This window comes from Rhinolophus sinicus, chromosome 7 (genome assembly GCF_057876585.1).
Source record: "Rhinolophus sinicus isolate RSI-liver-muscle chromosome 7, RSI-T2T, whole genome shotgun sequence".
Classification (NCBI taxonomy): Eukaryota; Metazoa; Chordata; class Mammalia; order Chiroptera; family Rhinolophidae; genus Rhinolophus; species Rhinolophus sinicus.
In genome coordinates, this window is record NC_142507.1 from 43,726,510 (window position 1) to 43,742,347 (window position 15,838).

Sequence of the window (15,838 nt, forward strand, 5' to 3'; positions counted from 1 at the left end):
TATCACCGGTTCGATTCCCACATGAGCCAGTGAGCTGCGCCCTCCACAACTAGATTGAAAACAACAACTTGACCTGGAGCTGATGGGTCCTGGAAAAACACACTGTTCCCCAATATTCCCCAATAAAAATGTAAAAAATATAGAATGAAGTGGAGGTGAGAGGGATGTAGGTGTGGCTGTAAAAAGGAACCACTAGGAAATCTTTGTGGTGATGTAAATAGTCTTTATCTTGACTATCAATGGCAATATCATAGTTCTGATGTTGTGCTGCAGTTTTGCCGGATGTGTTCATTAAAGGAAATTGGGGAAAGGGTATAAGAGTCTTTCTATATTATTTCTTACAAGTGCATATGACTCTATAATTATCTCAAGATAAATAAACTTTCAAAAAGGAAAATAAAAAGAAATCTGATTTGCTTCTCTGGTGAAATGTGTGTTATCTAGTGGTGACCTTAAGGATGAAAGGCCTTGCTGGATTTCAGCCACGAAGATCAAGCTCGCTAAGGCAGCCATGAGCCCCTCATGATTCCACCGGGGAAACTGCGCTCAAAAAGGGGGAGCTAGAGGTGGCAGGAGTATGACTGTGGAGTTTCTGTCACCTTCCACTCTGCCTTCTGTCTCTGGCTACCAATGGGGGAGAGCATTTTACAGTCTCCCTTTGGCAAAGGTTTCTACCACTTCTGGGAAAGGAAACTGATCACAAGAGGTTTAGAAAGTGGATAGTCAATTCTTTGGTTATAGTCATGCATCGCTTTACAATGGGGATACATGGTGAGAAATGCGTCATTAGGCGATTTCATCGAATGTCAGTGCACTTACACACCCCTAGACGGTACAGCCTCCTGCACACCCAGGCTTGTGGTACAGCCCATTGCTCCTTAGGCTACAAACCTGTGCAGCATGTTACTGCACTAAGTGCTGTCAGCAACTGTAACACAATGGTAACTATTTGTATATCTAAACATAGAAGAGATACAGTAGAAATACAGTATAAAAGATGAAGTGTGTGTGCGTGCAGGTGTGTTGGTGGGACAGGGGCATAGCTGTGGAGGGAGGCACCCTAGTAAACATCAAAATGAGGGAGGGAGGAGGAGAGAGAAGGAAAGAAGAGAAGGGGAGAGAAAGGGAGGGCAGAGATTGAAAGCGATCCAGAGAGATAAAGCTAGAGACAAGAAATAATAAAAGGGAGAGGAGCAGGGGAGAAAGAGAGAGAGAGAGAGAGAGAGAGAGAGAGAGAGAGAGAGAGAGAGAGAGACAGAGAGACAGAGAGAGAGACAGAGAGAGAGAGAGAGAGACAGAGAGAAACGGGACTGGGAGGTGAGAGGGAGAGAAAAGAAAGGAAGTGAGTTTGTGTGCACCAGTGTATGTGCCCATGAGCAGGGATGGGCAGGCAGAGGACGGGCTTGGGACTCCCCTCCTCCCCAAACCTCTCCCCTCATTTCCTTGCTAATGCCAGACACCAGCCTCCAGCAGGCACACAATGAGTGGCTAGCACTCAGTTATTCGACATGATTGGGAATGTGACTTTGTGTATGTACAGTAGTCCCCCCTTATCCACAGGGGACACCCTTCAAGACCCTCAGTGGATGCCAGTTTGCTAAGATAGAGAGAAAGACCACATACACATAACTTTTATTACAGTATATTGTTATAATTGTTCTATTTCATTATCAGTTATTGTTGTTAATATCTTGCCTTGCCTAATTTAGAAATTAAACTTTATCCTAGGTATGTAGGTACAGGAAAAAACAGTACATATAGGGCTTGGTACTATCCACGGTTTCAGGCATCCACTGGGGGTCTTGAAGGGTGTCCCCCGTGGATAAGGGGGGACTCCTGTATATACACAAAGTCACATTCCCAATCATGTCGAATAACTGAAGTTAACATATTCGGCTCAAAAATGTTTTTATTTTAACCCTTTTTATTTTCTCTTTTAGAATGTTTCACCTTACAGTTTATAAACACTGTAACTTAAACCTTCCTTGACATGGAAAGATCAGTTATAATTTTGTTTCTTGTGCTGTGCTATGTGAGTTGAGAGTTGAAGTCTTTAGCTGAATCTGTACCAGCTGCAGAACGTATTTGAAGCTTGTGTTCCTAAATAAATTTGTACCCGTGGTTTCCAAAAAATAAATATCGTTTTAAGAATAGAAAATGGTTTCACAAACTCTTAGAAATCGCAAACTAGCCTTCCTGTAAAATAAGTCGTTGGCTCACATCCTGAAGCAGGCTTCTCTTAAATGGTCTTGCTCTAAATAAAATTATCTTGGCCACTCTTACCAGTGGTCTTTGACTTTCTGAGGTATAATTTGCCATTAAAAAAATTAACATCAGTAACCACTCCCACCACCTAGTCAGCCTCTTCTCGGGTTCTAGAGCCCTTCCTTTCACTGGGCAGGATAATCGTACCATTTTGTGAATTGGAGGAAAGAGCTTACTAAAATGGAAAGGACAAAGTCCGACATGTGCTCCCATATTTATTCATTGACTTTATTTGTAAGTATTTATTTAAAACCTTACTACTCTAAGGCAGATACAGTAGTAACTAAAATAGACAGGCTCTGTCCTCACAGCACTTTCAGTCTGTTCCCAGCTTCCTCACGCTCCTCTGCCTGGGTAGTTTTGAACAAGTCACCCCACCTCTCGAAGCTCATTTGTAAACTGGGGGAAATGCAGAGGAGTTGTGAGGATTACAAACAGATAACATAGGTTGAACACAATGCCTGGAATATGGCGGCTACTTAATAGATTTCATTCAGGACATTCTACACAGCGGCCTCATCATCAAATATTTGTCTGTGAATTCAAACAGTGGCAAATAGCAAGGTCTCGGAAAGTCTGGCTACTAGGGTATAGAGAAAATAGTTCATTTCTAAAGAACAAAAGAGGTGGTTGCAATTCATGGATTATTGTATCATTGTTTCATTTGTTACACCTATGGGGCAGCTGTATTAATATGCTACCGTGAGCAAATATCTCTCCAGTCCCTTAACGCCTGTCAGTAAATGATAACTTTAATTCCATAAGGTTGTCACTCACAAACTTACATTTCCTAGAGCAAGACTCGCTTCAGTTGTTATTTTGAACCGGGAGGACACACGTTCTTTAGAATCCTAATTAATGGCTTTGCTAATAAACGTTTGCTATCACAGATACGTGTTTCACTGCCTCCCCAAATCTACACAGGAAGGAAATGCACAACTTTTTTTTTCCTTCCAGCAGATAGAAACAGATTGAATACTTCCTTCAAAATATTATTTTAATCCATCCCCCAAAGCATAACATACTCATGCATGTTCAATCATTAAATTAAAGTTCTTTATAAAGGTCACATAAATACAGAGTCAAGATTAAAGTCGAAGATTAACACAAAACAAAGGAATAAGATATTTCCTCTACAGTGAAGGTAGCTTGGTTTCATATAGTTTGCAAGATAAACAGAAACTCCCCATCACAATCATTTGGGAAATGCCCATGAGCACCAGTCCCAGGGGAGGTGATGGCTTTGCCCACAGAGGGACTCAAGTTTACACAGAGGAAGGAGGTTGGAAATTGGGGCCAAAACGCAACTGGCCTCCTAAGTTCATGGGTTAAAAACAGCTTTGACTTAGTTTCTGTCAACTGCACAAGGAAGTGTATTTCTGGAGAAAAGCAGGATTCTGGATGTCTAGCCCAGTTCTCTGAATCCAGGAGAGATGGACATGCCATGGTGTCTGTGGCCTGGATCCCCAAAGTAGGAGTGAACCCTTGTAAGGCACTGACAGGTAACACTCACTCTGCTTTGTACACCTCAGCTTTTCCTGTTCTATGCCTGTCTTTTGCTAGTTGAGGCCAGGGGTACAATTCCCTAGCATACTAAATCAATGATTAGTTTAGTGACAAAAAAAAAAAAAAATTCATACTATTTGTCTATCTGGTTAACCAACTGTTCACCTGAATTAACCAGCAGTTTGCAAGAGTCCACAGTCCTTACCCATAAGCCAAGTGCTGGCTAAATTGATGGGTGAATTCATTGACCACTTCATTCAGTTCAGAGAATGGATCCCATTCAGACAGTACATGAGACCCTTCGGGTCCTCCCTTGCTTTTTTGTTAGTGGGAGCAGCAAAAGCTGTGCTTATTCACTGAGTATTTATGTTTTTACTTTGCTTTGTGACAAGCCTCTTCTCTTTCCCACAAGCTCCTTGTGTGTGTCCTGGGGAGTGGAATACTTCCCAACTAGAAGAGAAAAAAAATTGAAGTTTGGAAGAGATGTTAAAAATGATCCAATCCAAATAATTCTCCAGGATTTCCGTGTCCCTTAATTGTCTTCATAAGTTGTTCTTGCTGGCCATCTCCAGTGAAGGCGAGCAGACGCCTTCCTAAAAGAGACCACTAACTGCTGGCATAGGTGGAAGAGAAAGAGATGGAGAGGAGAGGGAGACAGACAAAGCTCCACCATTTATTGAGCACTGACCCCGTGTCACCATGAATTACAGACATACTGTGTGATCTGGGCTTGTGGCTCTAGAGTCAAGCAGCATATCTGAGTGGAGTTAACATCGGAGCGTGTCAGACAAGTCCATACCTCTTGTTTTTTCAATAATATCCTTTCCCAATATCCTCACTTTTCCTGAGGACATAGGGGCAGACAGTGGCTGCTTGCCTCTTTGCTGCCTGCAAAAGCCTCAATTTTATGGACCTGGAGGCAGCCGAGTGGCTCTTCCCTTAAAGCTCATACAATGCCTTTGCCCACATTTGAGCGGGGATTTGAGTCCAGGCCTGTTTACCTTTAGGGCCTGGACTCTTAAGCAGCATCACTGCCTCTCCGGTCAGTTCCCTCCCACCTTTCACCTGCTTTCCATTCTCTGTCATGCTTTTCTGCATCACCCTCAGCAGAAATGGAAGTGCCAGGAGGAAGGGAAGTGGCAACTGCCTGTGCACGTCTCAAAAAGTATTCTTAGTCTTTTTTTTAAGGTAATGGACTGACATGGTTTGTTTTATGATGATAAAGCAAGGACATCGTGTGAAAGCCAGTCCAGGAGAAAGGTAGAGAAGGCTGTCAGAATTCCTCAGCCTTTATGGGGTGACTCGCTCACCAACCAACAAAGCCAGCCTCCCTTTCCCTGAAGTTAACACTGGGAAGTAAGGCTGTCTTGTGGAACCTTTCCTCTTCCCCCTCTGTGAGATAATGCAAACTAGTCTACATCCACAGGTGCTGAGATGCAGTTAGTTGTTAGGAGTGAGGGATCCAGAGTGAGTCTGACTCTCATCCCGGCTGCTTCCTAGCTGATGACCACAGGGAAATTATTTACCTTCTCTATGACTCCATCTGGAGAGGGAGATCATAAGCGTACTCACCACATGGCATTGTTGTGATGATTGAGTGAGTTATACATTTTTCGTGCCTGGGATCAAGTAATATCGTTGGCAGTGTTGGGGCCCAGGACAGGCAGCCCCCAAATATCCCACAACGGCACATTGATTACTCTGTATTAAAGTTACTTGACAAGCAGCCAGGGCAAGAAGGGCACACTGACCCTCCGTTGTCTTCCTGAATGCAGGAAATCAATCTCCCCCTTGAAGGGGGCCCTCCTTGCTGCAGAGGGGCTGAGAGAGACACCCTTATTGCTAGAGGTAAGGAATCCAGAGCCAAAAAGCTTGCTTAAACAAAGCTTGTTACTCCTTTACTAATTTACTACCCAAGCCCAAACTTTGTTTAGATTCCTCAGTAATGAGCACCCAAACCTACGTGTCTTCACCTTGTCGTTTCTTCACAAATGTATTGTTTCTTTGTCTACAAAGTATACAAAGCCGGCTGCTTCCTCACTGCAGAAAGCATCATCATTTAAGATGTCCCGTGGGCATGTCTTAGATTGTGTTTTCCTCCTGTCAATCTGGTCTTGTGCCAATTATAAGTCCAGCCATAACGACTCACAGAGACTAGAGGGAGGGAATCCTCCCCGTCCCCAATAGCCACAGTAGCAGCAGCACCGCCCAGGAGTCCGTCTGTGTCCTGTGAGGACCGAAGCCTCCCTCTCTGAGATCTCAGATCCTTACGTAGTTGTGCTTTGCAAGGGATGAAGAGCCGTCCTCTCTTCGTGCCTTCACCCATGCTCCATTCAGTGAGCTCAGCGTCCGGGCATCCCTGGGGCACCAGGACTATCGGTCAGCGCAGATTCAGGGTTAGTTCTGTGAGCCACTTGGAAAGCTGGAAGTATGGTGCCACAGAATGGTGCCTAGGACACTTGGTCAATTCCGAATGGAATGGATGTATTGCCAGAGGCTGTTCGTATGATAAGAAAAGCAGGAAGAACTTGATTCCTCACACAATTGCATGCACAAAACACTGCGCGACGTGGCAAAAGAAACTGGGATTTGTTGCCAATGACCCCTTCAAAGTCAAGGCAATTCTTGGTGAACTTCAGGAATGTTGGCAGCCCGGAGCAGCAGTGATGTCCCAATCTTTGTGTTTATATGCTTTTTGCACACATGTTAAGTCCTCCCACCCTGTGTCCCATTTTACAGATGAGAAGCTGTCTCAGAAAAGTTAAACTACTCATTGAAAGCCTGACTCATAAAGCAGAGCCCCTGGCTTTGTTTAGGGTTATTGGCTACTCATGGTAATTGCCTCATTATTACACCCACACAGTGCTTTCTTTATCTGCAAGTAGGTTTTCCCATCTCCACTTGCTTACTTGCAGCAATTGGGTCCGTCCGTAATTAAGGAGAGGTAGATCCAGTACAAAGGGGTTGAGAATAATAAAGTGATTTCAGCCTCCAACTCTGCATGGCAGTGTTTTCTGGGCAGTTTCTCTTTATGCCCTGAGCCTTGTGGTGAGATAGATGGCTTGGACCAGCATAGAATTGAGTGGGAGAGTTGGCGTTCCTTTTCTCACTCCCAAGACCCTGTGGCTGTCTTATACTGAATCGGTTGCTGGCACATAGTGCCCGAGGGCCACCTGGTTCTGAATCTTCTTTTCCCTTTTACTGAAGCCCTAGATAAAATCTTTTCAATGGCCTGATTTTTTACCTACTTACAATTGTGAGAGGAAGCACTGCTGCCCTGGGGTTACACCAGCACGGGCGCTCACCTCAGAATTAGAGAATCTCAAATGTCACTCACATGATTTTCTCCTGCTAGTATCAAGGAAACAAAAACAAAAATAAGAAACTTAACTCTCAACTCACTAAGAAGCTGAAAGGAGAGGAATGCCTAAGAGATATAATGGGGGGCATTTCCCTAAAGAGGTGAGAGAGGAAGGATTCCCTGGGCCCTTGATCCTCTAGGTCCTATGTGAGAGTTCACAAACCCTCCAAAATGTGCCCATCTTCCTTTTAGATCTTCTTCCTGTTTTTCCATTCCTCCCCAAGCTACCATAGTACGTTCAGGAAGGGCATCGAGCAGGTGATACTTTTTCTTTTTTCTTTGTCCTTCCTTCCCTTTGTTTTCCTCTTCTCCTTCCTTCTATTTCCTGCTGACAAAGCCTGACATTGTTCTTGATGAAGTGAAGATACAGGTGGGAAAAAAAGGTGGTGGTGGTGAGAGAGGAAGTTGACGTCATCACAAGTCCTTATTCCAAATTCTTTTGTTTCCCACTTCAGGCCTTGGGGGAAAAAGGATGATACTTCTCTACCCAAATAAAAAGAACTTCCAAAAACTTGAGTGGGGCATGAATATCATCTCTCTCAGTCCATGCTCTATGTGTAAGCTAGAATTTTCTGCATTTTGCATGTTATGCCCCTAAGGAAGCCAAGGCATGGTGATCTTGTCCTGGGAAAACCAATCAACAATAACGGAATTTGTGCTTAGAGGATTTTCCTCCATCCAACAGCTAAATATTTTCCTCTTTATGATGTTTGTAGTTTTCTACCTCTTAATTGTTTCTGGAAACCTCCTCATCGTCCTGCTAGTTTTGTTCAACCATCACCTCCACACCCCCATGTACTTCTTTCTAGTGAATTTGTCCTTTCTGGAGATCTGGTATACCACCAACATTGTCCCCAAGATGTTGCTAATTATCATAGCTGAACAGAAAACTATCTCTGTGGCTGGCTGTCTGGCCCAATTTTATTTCTTCGGATCCCTGGCTGCAACAGAGTGTCTCTTGCTTGCTGTGATGTCCTATGACCGCTACCTGGCCATCTGTCAACCTCTTCACTATCCCTTCCTCATGACTGGCCCCCTGTGCGTTAGGCTGGCTGCCAGCTCTTGGCTCTGCTGCTTCCTCCTAACAGCAATCACTATGGTCTTACTGTCTAGACAAACCTTCTGTGGACCCAATGAAATCGATCACTTCTTTTGCGACTTTACTCCTCTGGTTCGTCTCTCCTGCATGGACACCTCACTGACCGAAACCATCGCTTATGCCACCTCTTCTGCAGTGACTCTGGTCCCATTTCTCCTCATCACAGCATCTTACTCCTGCATTCTTGCTGCTATCCTAAGAATTCCACCTGGCACAGGTCGGCAAAAGGCCTTCTCTACTTGTTCCTCACACCTCACCATGGTCACGATGTTTTACGGGACCTTGATTGCCACGTACCTCGTGCCCTCGGCCAACTCATCCCAACTCTTGCGCAAAGGGTCCTCTTTGCTCTATACCATCCTGACACCCATGTTCAACCCCATAATCTACAGCCTAAGAAACAGAGACATTCATGAAGCCCTAAAGAAGTGCTTAGGTAAGAAGCCAGGTTTCCTCAGATGAAGCAAAAAGCAAAAATGCCGTATTTGTCCAAGGGTTGATGAACTGGATTGAGTCACTTAGATTTTATATAAAAGGTAACTACCTAAACCAGGAGCTACCAAAGCCAGATGACCAGATGCCTCTAAGTGTGGCTGTGGACACTGCTGAGTTCTGACAGCTTCTGGTGAACTGGTTGGTGTCCCAGCAATGGTCTAAACAGGTCAAATTCTGTACCATCATCTTCAGTAGACCTGGGTCCTTATGTAAAAGCTCACATCCAAAATGAGCTGGTAAGACTGGTCACTCATTCATTCGGGTATCCATTGAGGGTCTACTACATCCAAGGAATTGTGCTATATCTAAGTGATAAACAAATAAAAACAGACAGTCTTTGCTCTCACAAAACTCAGTCTATACGGAGAAGACATACATTGATTAAATAACTAATGTAAAACTACATCTATAAATATAAAATTACACTTGTGATTCAAAATTTAAAATAATTAAATGACCACTACACACCTATTAGAATGACAAAAATCCAGGACGCTGACACCACCAAATGCTGGTGAGGATGGGGAGCAACGGGAACTCTCATTCATTGCTGGTGGGGATGCAACATGGTATAGACGTTTTGGAAGACAGTTTGGAAGTTTCTTACAAAACTAAACAGACTTTTACCATCTGATCGAGCAATTACACTCCTTGGTTTTTACCCAAATGAACTGAAAACTTATGTCTACACAAAAACCGCTCATGGATATTTATAACAGCTTTATTCATGATGGCCCAAACTTGGAAACAACCAGGTTGTCATTTAGCAGATGAATGGAAAAATAAACTGGTACATCCATACAACGAAATATTATTCAGTACTAAAAATAAATGAGCTGTCAAGCCATGAAAAGACATGGAAGAAACTTAAATGCATATTACTAAGTGAGAAAAGCCAATCTGAAAAGGCTTCATACTTCATGATTTCAACTATATGACGTTCTGGAAAAGGCAAAACTATGGAGACGGTAAAACAACTAGTGGGTCTAGGCTATACCCTGAAACTAATGTAAAATAATATTGAATGTCAAGTATAATTGAAAAAAATAGTCACAGGGATAGGACAGCATAAGGAATATAGTCAATAATATTGTAATAACTATGTACAATGTCAGATGGGTAAGAGACGTATTGGGGTGATCACTTTGTGAGGTATAGAAATGTCTAATCACTACGTTGTTTTGTACACCTGAAACTAATATAATGTTGTATAGATGTCAACAGTAATTTAAAAAGAAATTGTTAAAAATTGAAAAAAAGAAAAATCAGTGGTTGCCACAGGCTGGGGTTTGGGGGAGGGAGGAAAAACTAGGCAGAACACAGAGGATTTTTAGGCAGTGGGACAATTCCGTATGCTACTATAATGGTGGATGCATGTCATTATACACGTGTCAGAATACCTAGAATGTGCAACACCAAGACTGAACCATAATGTAGAGTATGGATGCTGGGTGATAATTGTCAACGTAGGGTCATCGGTTGTAACAAATGTCCCGCTCTGGTGGGGATGTTGATAGTGGGGAAAGCTATGCAAGTGTGGGGGCAGAGGTTATACAGAAAAACCTCTGTACTTTCCCCTCAATGTTGCTGAGAACCTAAAACTACTCTAAAAATAAACTTATTTTAAAAATAACAACAGTAATAATAATTATAAGATGTTAATTATACACCAGTTTCTTTCTCTGAAGTAGATGGGGCCTCGGCAAAGCATTTTTGAATGCTTTGCACTCTGGGACTTGGAAATGGGAAATGAAGATTTGGGGTAATGAGGCGAGGCAATGGACCCACGCCAAATTCTGCAGTGCTCCATTTCTCCTGCTGCTATGGTGGCAGGCGCAGTTGGAAGCTGGGGCTTCCTATTTATTGAGTGCCACCCCCTTCTCCAGGCCCTGCCAGGATCTTGCCTGAACTTGCTCCCCTTCCTGCTGGCACACGCTTTCAGAATTAGAACACAGGGTGTGGTGGGCATGTGTTTGTTCTTTGCTCCATGAAGCTCTGAAGAGCTGAGTTAACTTCAGAGCAGAGAAGCTGAGGTCAGCATTGTACACTCACATGCTGCCTGCTTCCTGGTCTGGCTCTGACAGATTGTGCTGCCCCAGTGCCGAGGACAGGATTATCTCTTGCCTAAACTTTTTTGTTGAAGCTTTTCTCTTTTTTTTGAGTTTAGCAAAGAGATTATGCTCACTATTCATGGGGGTTTCACAAAACCCTCACTGGAAACGACACAGATGAGCCGGTGCTGGGTGTCTGAAAACATTCTCAGGCTTTGTCTTATGAAGAGAAAATTGCTGTCTTCTTGCTCCTCTTTACACGAGAAAAATATTATGAGGTCTTCCTATGGCACTCCAGTGGAAAATAAAAGCCAGCTTTCAAGTACCCACTGGTGCCTCATCTGTGACAAGTGTTCACGTCAGATTAGCTCTGGGAAAGCTGGATGGCTAGATAGGAGAGCAGGCTTTATGTCACGGGCAAGTTTGAGATGCACGTTCTGTCACTTTCTGGCAGTATGCTTTGGGCAAGTTACCTAAACTCACCCATCTTAGCCTTTCTAATCTGTAAAGGAGGAAATGCCATGCCTACCTCACACTGCCACCAAGTAAGAACATGTACAGTGCACTGTCTAGCCCACAGGAACAGCTCAGTAAATGGAAGCTCTTGTAACTTTTCTCCTAGTTTCCACCTTCTTCACCAAATCCCAGCCCAACGATTATGTAGCAAGAATTCATTTTTTTATATTGTAAAGTAATAAATATTCAGAATTTTTAAGGCCCAGAGAAAAATGTGTGTATTAGTCAGTCTATCTTCTCTCACAGATAGGGAAGTGACACCCTGGGGGAATTAAGTGGACTTTCCCTGCATGATTATAGACCAGTACTTCTGTTTCTGGGGCCAGGCATCTTACCCATATGCCAAATGACCTACCAGTGCAGTGGCTTTTCTCCTTACCCAGGGACACATAAGGAACTCTCCTTGGATATGCCAGAATTGCCTGTAGGATCGCTGTTCTGTTACACTTGGCCAGGAGGGCGTGTACTGTACCATGGTACATGCCGGAGCCCGGGGTATCCCCTGCCAGCCCAAGGCCCACATTGCACATCTTATACGTGCCCAACCTCCAGTCAGGTAACAGAGCCTCAGGATGTGCGTGGCCAGCATGCTTGCTGTCAACTGGGAGAATCATTTCCCCATCATTCCTTCTGCAGGAAGCCACAACAACTCCCATCCCCACACATGGGGAAGAGCAGCTGTTGGCGGTAGAATTGGTTTCCTCCTGCCATTGATCTATGGCAATAAAACGTAAAGCCTGGGGAGTCTCTTTCCAAGTTAGCGACGTCTACAGGACTGGAGAAACCCTGGTCCCACAACTGAAAATAAACCCAACACTGGCAAAGAACCCAGGGGTCTGGTCGCCTGGACCAGTGGGTTCCTATCCCTAGATTTGGGCAAAGGTCCTAAGAAGACACCCAAGGGAGGAAGAGGATGAGCAGCCTCTGAGCCCCCCCACCCTGTGCTCGCTGCGCAGTTCTACTTTTATCTGCCTTATTTATTGCTGTTCTATTTCAAACTTTATTTGAATAAAGACTTTTGCTGCTATATAAGTATACACAAATATACACACACACATGTTTTTTTCTTAGACCTTTCATGATAGCTCCCCTTATTCTCCCTGCTGGAAAAATATACAAAAACACAGAGGTCGTGTTTGGATTAGTTTATGTCCTATAAGGTCAAGGCCAGAGCTTCTAAGGTGACCAGCTCCTGTGGGTGAGTTTGTGTGTCACCGTGACCTGCACTGCATTTTTTAAGCCTCTGAATCTCTGTAACTGACTTCTCTTCTACAAGTTAGTCTAAAAGCAACACTTGCCAATGACTTCCCTGGCTTGCAAAGGATTTCTGTTCTTGTGGGGTACTGGATACCCACAGTTAGTATGGCCGCACCCTGACATATTTGTTCTTTGAGGCTCAGGAGTGTGTTGGCCTGCAAAAAAGGCTTCTTTTCACCCAGACTTAGATCCCTTCTGAGGAGAAGCGCAGGAAAGGGTACACAATGACCTACGAGTTCCTGAGTCTCGTCCCAAGGCCGTGCAGTCCTTTGCTGATGTACAGGAGGGGATAGAGACGTACAGTCGAGGCTGGATGAGGGAGTTGGGAGAGGAGATGGTGGCCACTGCTGTCATCACAGAGAGTAGCTGTGTTTGGAGGGAGACTTGTCACCCTGCCATCTCTGAGCTCAGGCAGGAGGACAAGAAAGCTCATCTAGTCTCGCCCACGGTGTCATGCAGTCTCAGTGGTTTCTCACTGATCCACACGCACATGAGCTCCAAGAAGGTGGGACCTTAATAAGAGAGAGTCACAACTTTCATGTGGAAATCAAGAGCCTGCAGCACGATGGGACCACACCTTGTGCATCCTCCTGGGGTCTGACCTTTTCCCTAACCACTGAGGTGGGATATCTGCTTAGTTCCTATCTAACTGACAGGCCTGAGGCAAGGCTTTTGATAACTTTAGGCGCCAGGCTCCAAATCTGAAAAATCTGGAAGATTGGCTATGTGTTTTCTAAGGAATATACTGTGGTTAATTATCACTATTCATGCTTTAAGCCTTATAAAGAAAGCTTTTTCACATCATTTCTCATTTGGTCCTCATTTGTCTATAAAGTAGAAATTATCCCCACAGCACAGATGAAGAAACCAAGACTCAAAGATGTCCAGTGACTTCTTCAAAGTATCTCTGTGAATGCCTTCTGGTTTCCAGCTCTCTGTTATTTCCATGACATCATACTCCTAACTCTAAGATCCCATAATTCAGTTTTTCTCTCCTGGGTATGTGCTAGAAACTGAATGTTTGCATTCCCCAAATTCATATATCGAAACGTAATTCCCAATGTGATGGTATTAGTAGGTGGGGCCTTTGGGAGATAATGAGGTCGTGGGGGTGGAGCCCTCATGAATGAGATTAGTGCCCTTAGCAAAGCGGTGCCAGAGATCTCCTTTGCCCCTTCCACCAGGTAAGGTCCCAGCAAGAAGACCGCCATCTATGAACCAGGAAGCAGACTCTCACCAGACATTGAATCTGCTGGTGACTGGATCTGAGATTTCCAGCCTCTAGAATTGTGAGAAATAAATTTTTGTTGTTTAAAAACTACCCATTCTGTGGTATTTTTTTGTTACAACAGCCCAAATGGTCTAAGACAGTTTGTTTTGTATTACAGCTACCTTAACCAACCACAATACTGCTTTGCCTTTGGGGCATGTCCAATGTGACATGGATTGGCAGACTTGCATCCAAGGCAGCCCCTTGGGGCACTACTGTCCCAGATGCCACACTGCCAAACAGTTCTGCACTGTTTTACGTAATGTCTGTGATGTGTCATGGCTACTTAATTCAGGCCCTAAGAACAGTATGGGCTCTAGAAAATACCTCTGCAATTTCTGAAACCCAAATTTTTAATTTATTTCTCAATATAAATGATTTTTTGAAATTCCAGAAATATCTAGAAAAAACGATATGAAGTCAAAGGTTAGACTTTTAAGCACTCACATTTTTTTTTTTTAGTTATAACTCATAATCACAATCAAATTACATGGATAATTTGCTTTTTAAAATTCTTCTATTGTACTCTCTACACAACTCTAATTTTAGAGTCCATAAGCAAAAATCTAATATGATGCTAATTAACTTTCATCTCCCATTTGAAGCTTCCAATCTTACAATTCTCACAAGCATCTATGCCTCTCCAGCTCTAATGTTCGTGCATACTTGAGTAACTTTCATGGGAAAAGCTTGGGAATTCTACCTGTATTTTTTTCATATTTCAATAGTGACTACTTTCAATATAATAAAGACATACTCACTCATCCAGAATGCTTTAAAAGAAGGCCCAAATGAGAACCCAATGCTCTCTTTTTTTCTGTATGAGGTTTTGTCCATTCGGGATGCATTTGGGCTGGCACTACTGCATGCTAATGGAGCATCTAAAATTTATATTCCCACTCTTTGTCTGGCCAACTGCATGCTTCCTACATCCCCAGGTTCTATTATCACATCGACCAATACACCATGCACTGGCCAAGCCATGAGTCTGAGCTATTGCGAGATTCCTTTCCTAACTTAGCTTTTTTTTTCCCCCAATGTTTTTGAGCTGCCTTGATGCCTTGATATTATCTTATTCTCCATTTTATTTTTCTTGTATATCCAAATGGATTGTAAATATTTGATGGTCATAAACCACATTACTTCTCAGTGAAATCTTGTAGGTTTGGGTCTAAGTGGATATACAATTCTCCACCCTTTCTAGGCCACAGCTGCTTCTGATTGTCAAGCACTTGGATCAACCCTTCCCAATGGGATGATGGAGAGAAATACACTAAAGGAAAATTTTCTCCACTAAAAGGCTCATCCATTTCTGCCATGAGCAGCTCTTGCCTTGCGATATTCTTCCTGATATTCCTAAAACCCCCTCTAATAACCACTTTTCCCTCCATAGATTTTCACTCTACCTCTCACTCTCTCCCTCTCTGTCTCTGTCTCTCTCTGTCTCTCTCTCCCCCCTCTCTTTCTCCTCCTTACCCAAATCTCTAGTTCCCCTAACTTGCAGGCCTCACACATCCTGAAGCTATTCACATATTAACAGAGCAACTCCTATGTGCCAGACACAACCATTTAACATACACAGAGAATCATAGAACCTCCCACCACAGCTAGAGTCTAGTAGGGAAAACAGACAATTATGTGAACAGTGAATGATCGGGTGATGCCTATGGGCAATGGAAGCACATGACAGGAGCAACTGGTCCTGTGGAGGGCTTCCTGAGGGAACCGAGATGGAGATGTGTAGGAATTAGTCAGATGAAGAGGTGAGAGGATATTCCAGAGAGAGAGAGAGAGAGAGAGACAGACAGAGAGAGAGAGAGAGAGAGAGAGAGAGAGAGAGAGGCAATGAACTAGATTAGTTTGTTAAGCCACTCAAAGGAATTCGGAATCCAGCATGGTGGGACAACGGAGGTGGGGATGGAGAAGGCGTGATGAGATAGCGTTAGGAGTTAACAGCAGCTGCTTAAAACCTATGGGAAGCCATTAAATAGTTTTAAACTGGAAAGTGACATAATTAA

The 15,838-nt window shown here is 43.6% G+C and overlaps 1 protein-coding gene across 1 annotated transcript; it reads left to right on the plus strand.

Annotated features, from left to right (window-relative positions):
• Positions 1 to 7,742: 7,742 nt before the first annotated feature.
• Positions 7,743 to 8,693, plus strand: LOC109446793 (olfactory receptor 11A1-like). The gene has a single exon (XM_019730562.3). It carries the CDS (start codon positions 7,743 to 7,745, stop codon positions 8,691 to 8,693), a length of 951 nt encoding a protein of 316 aa, XP_019586121.3.
• Positions 8,694 to 15,838: the final 7,145 nt, after the last annotated feature.

Bases quoted from the DNA above. Each gene is read 5' to 3' on its own strand.
- LOC109446793 (XM_019730562.3), top strand. From the start codon at position 7,743: ATGGTGATCTTGTCCTGGGAAAACCAATCAACAATAACGGAATTTGTG.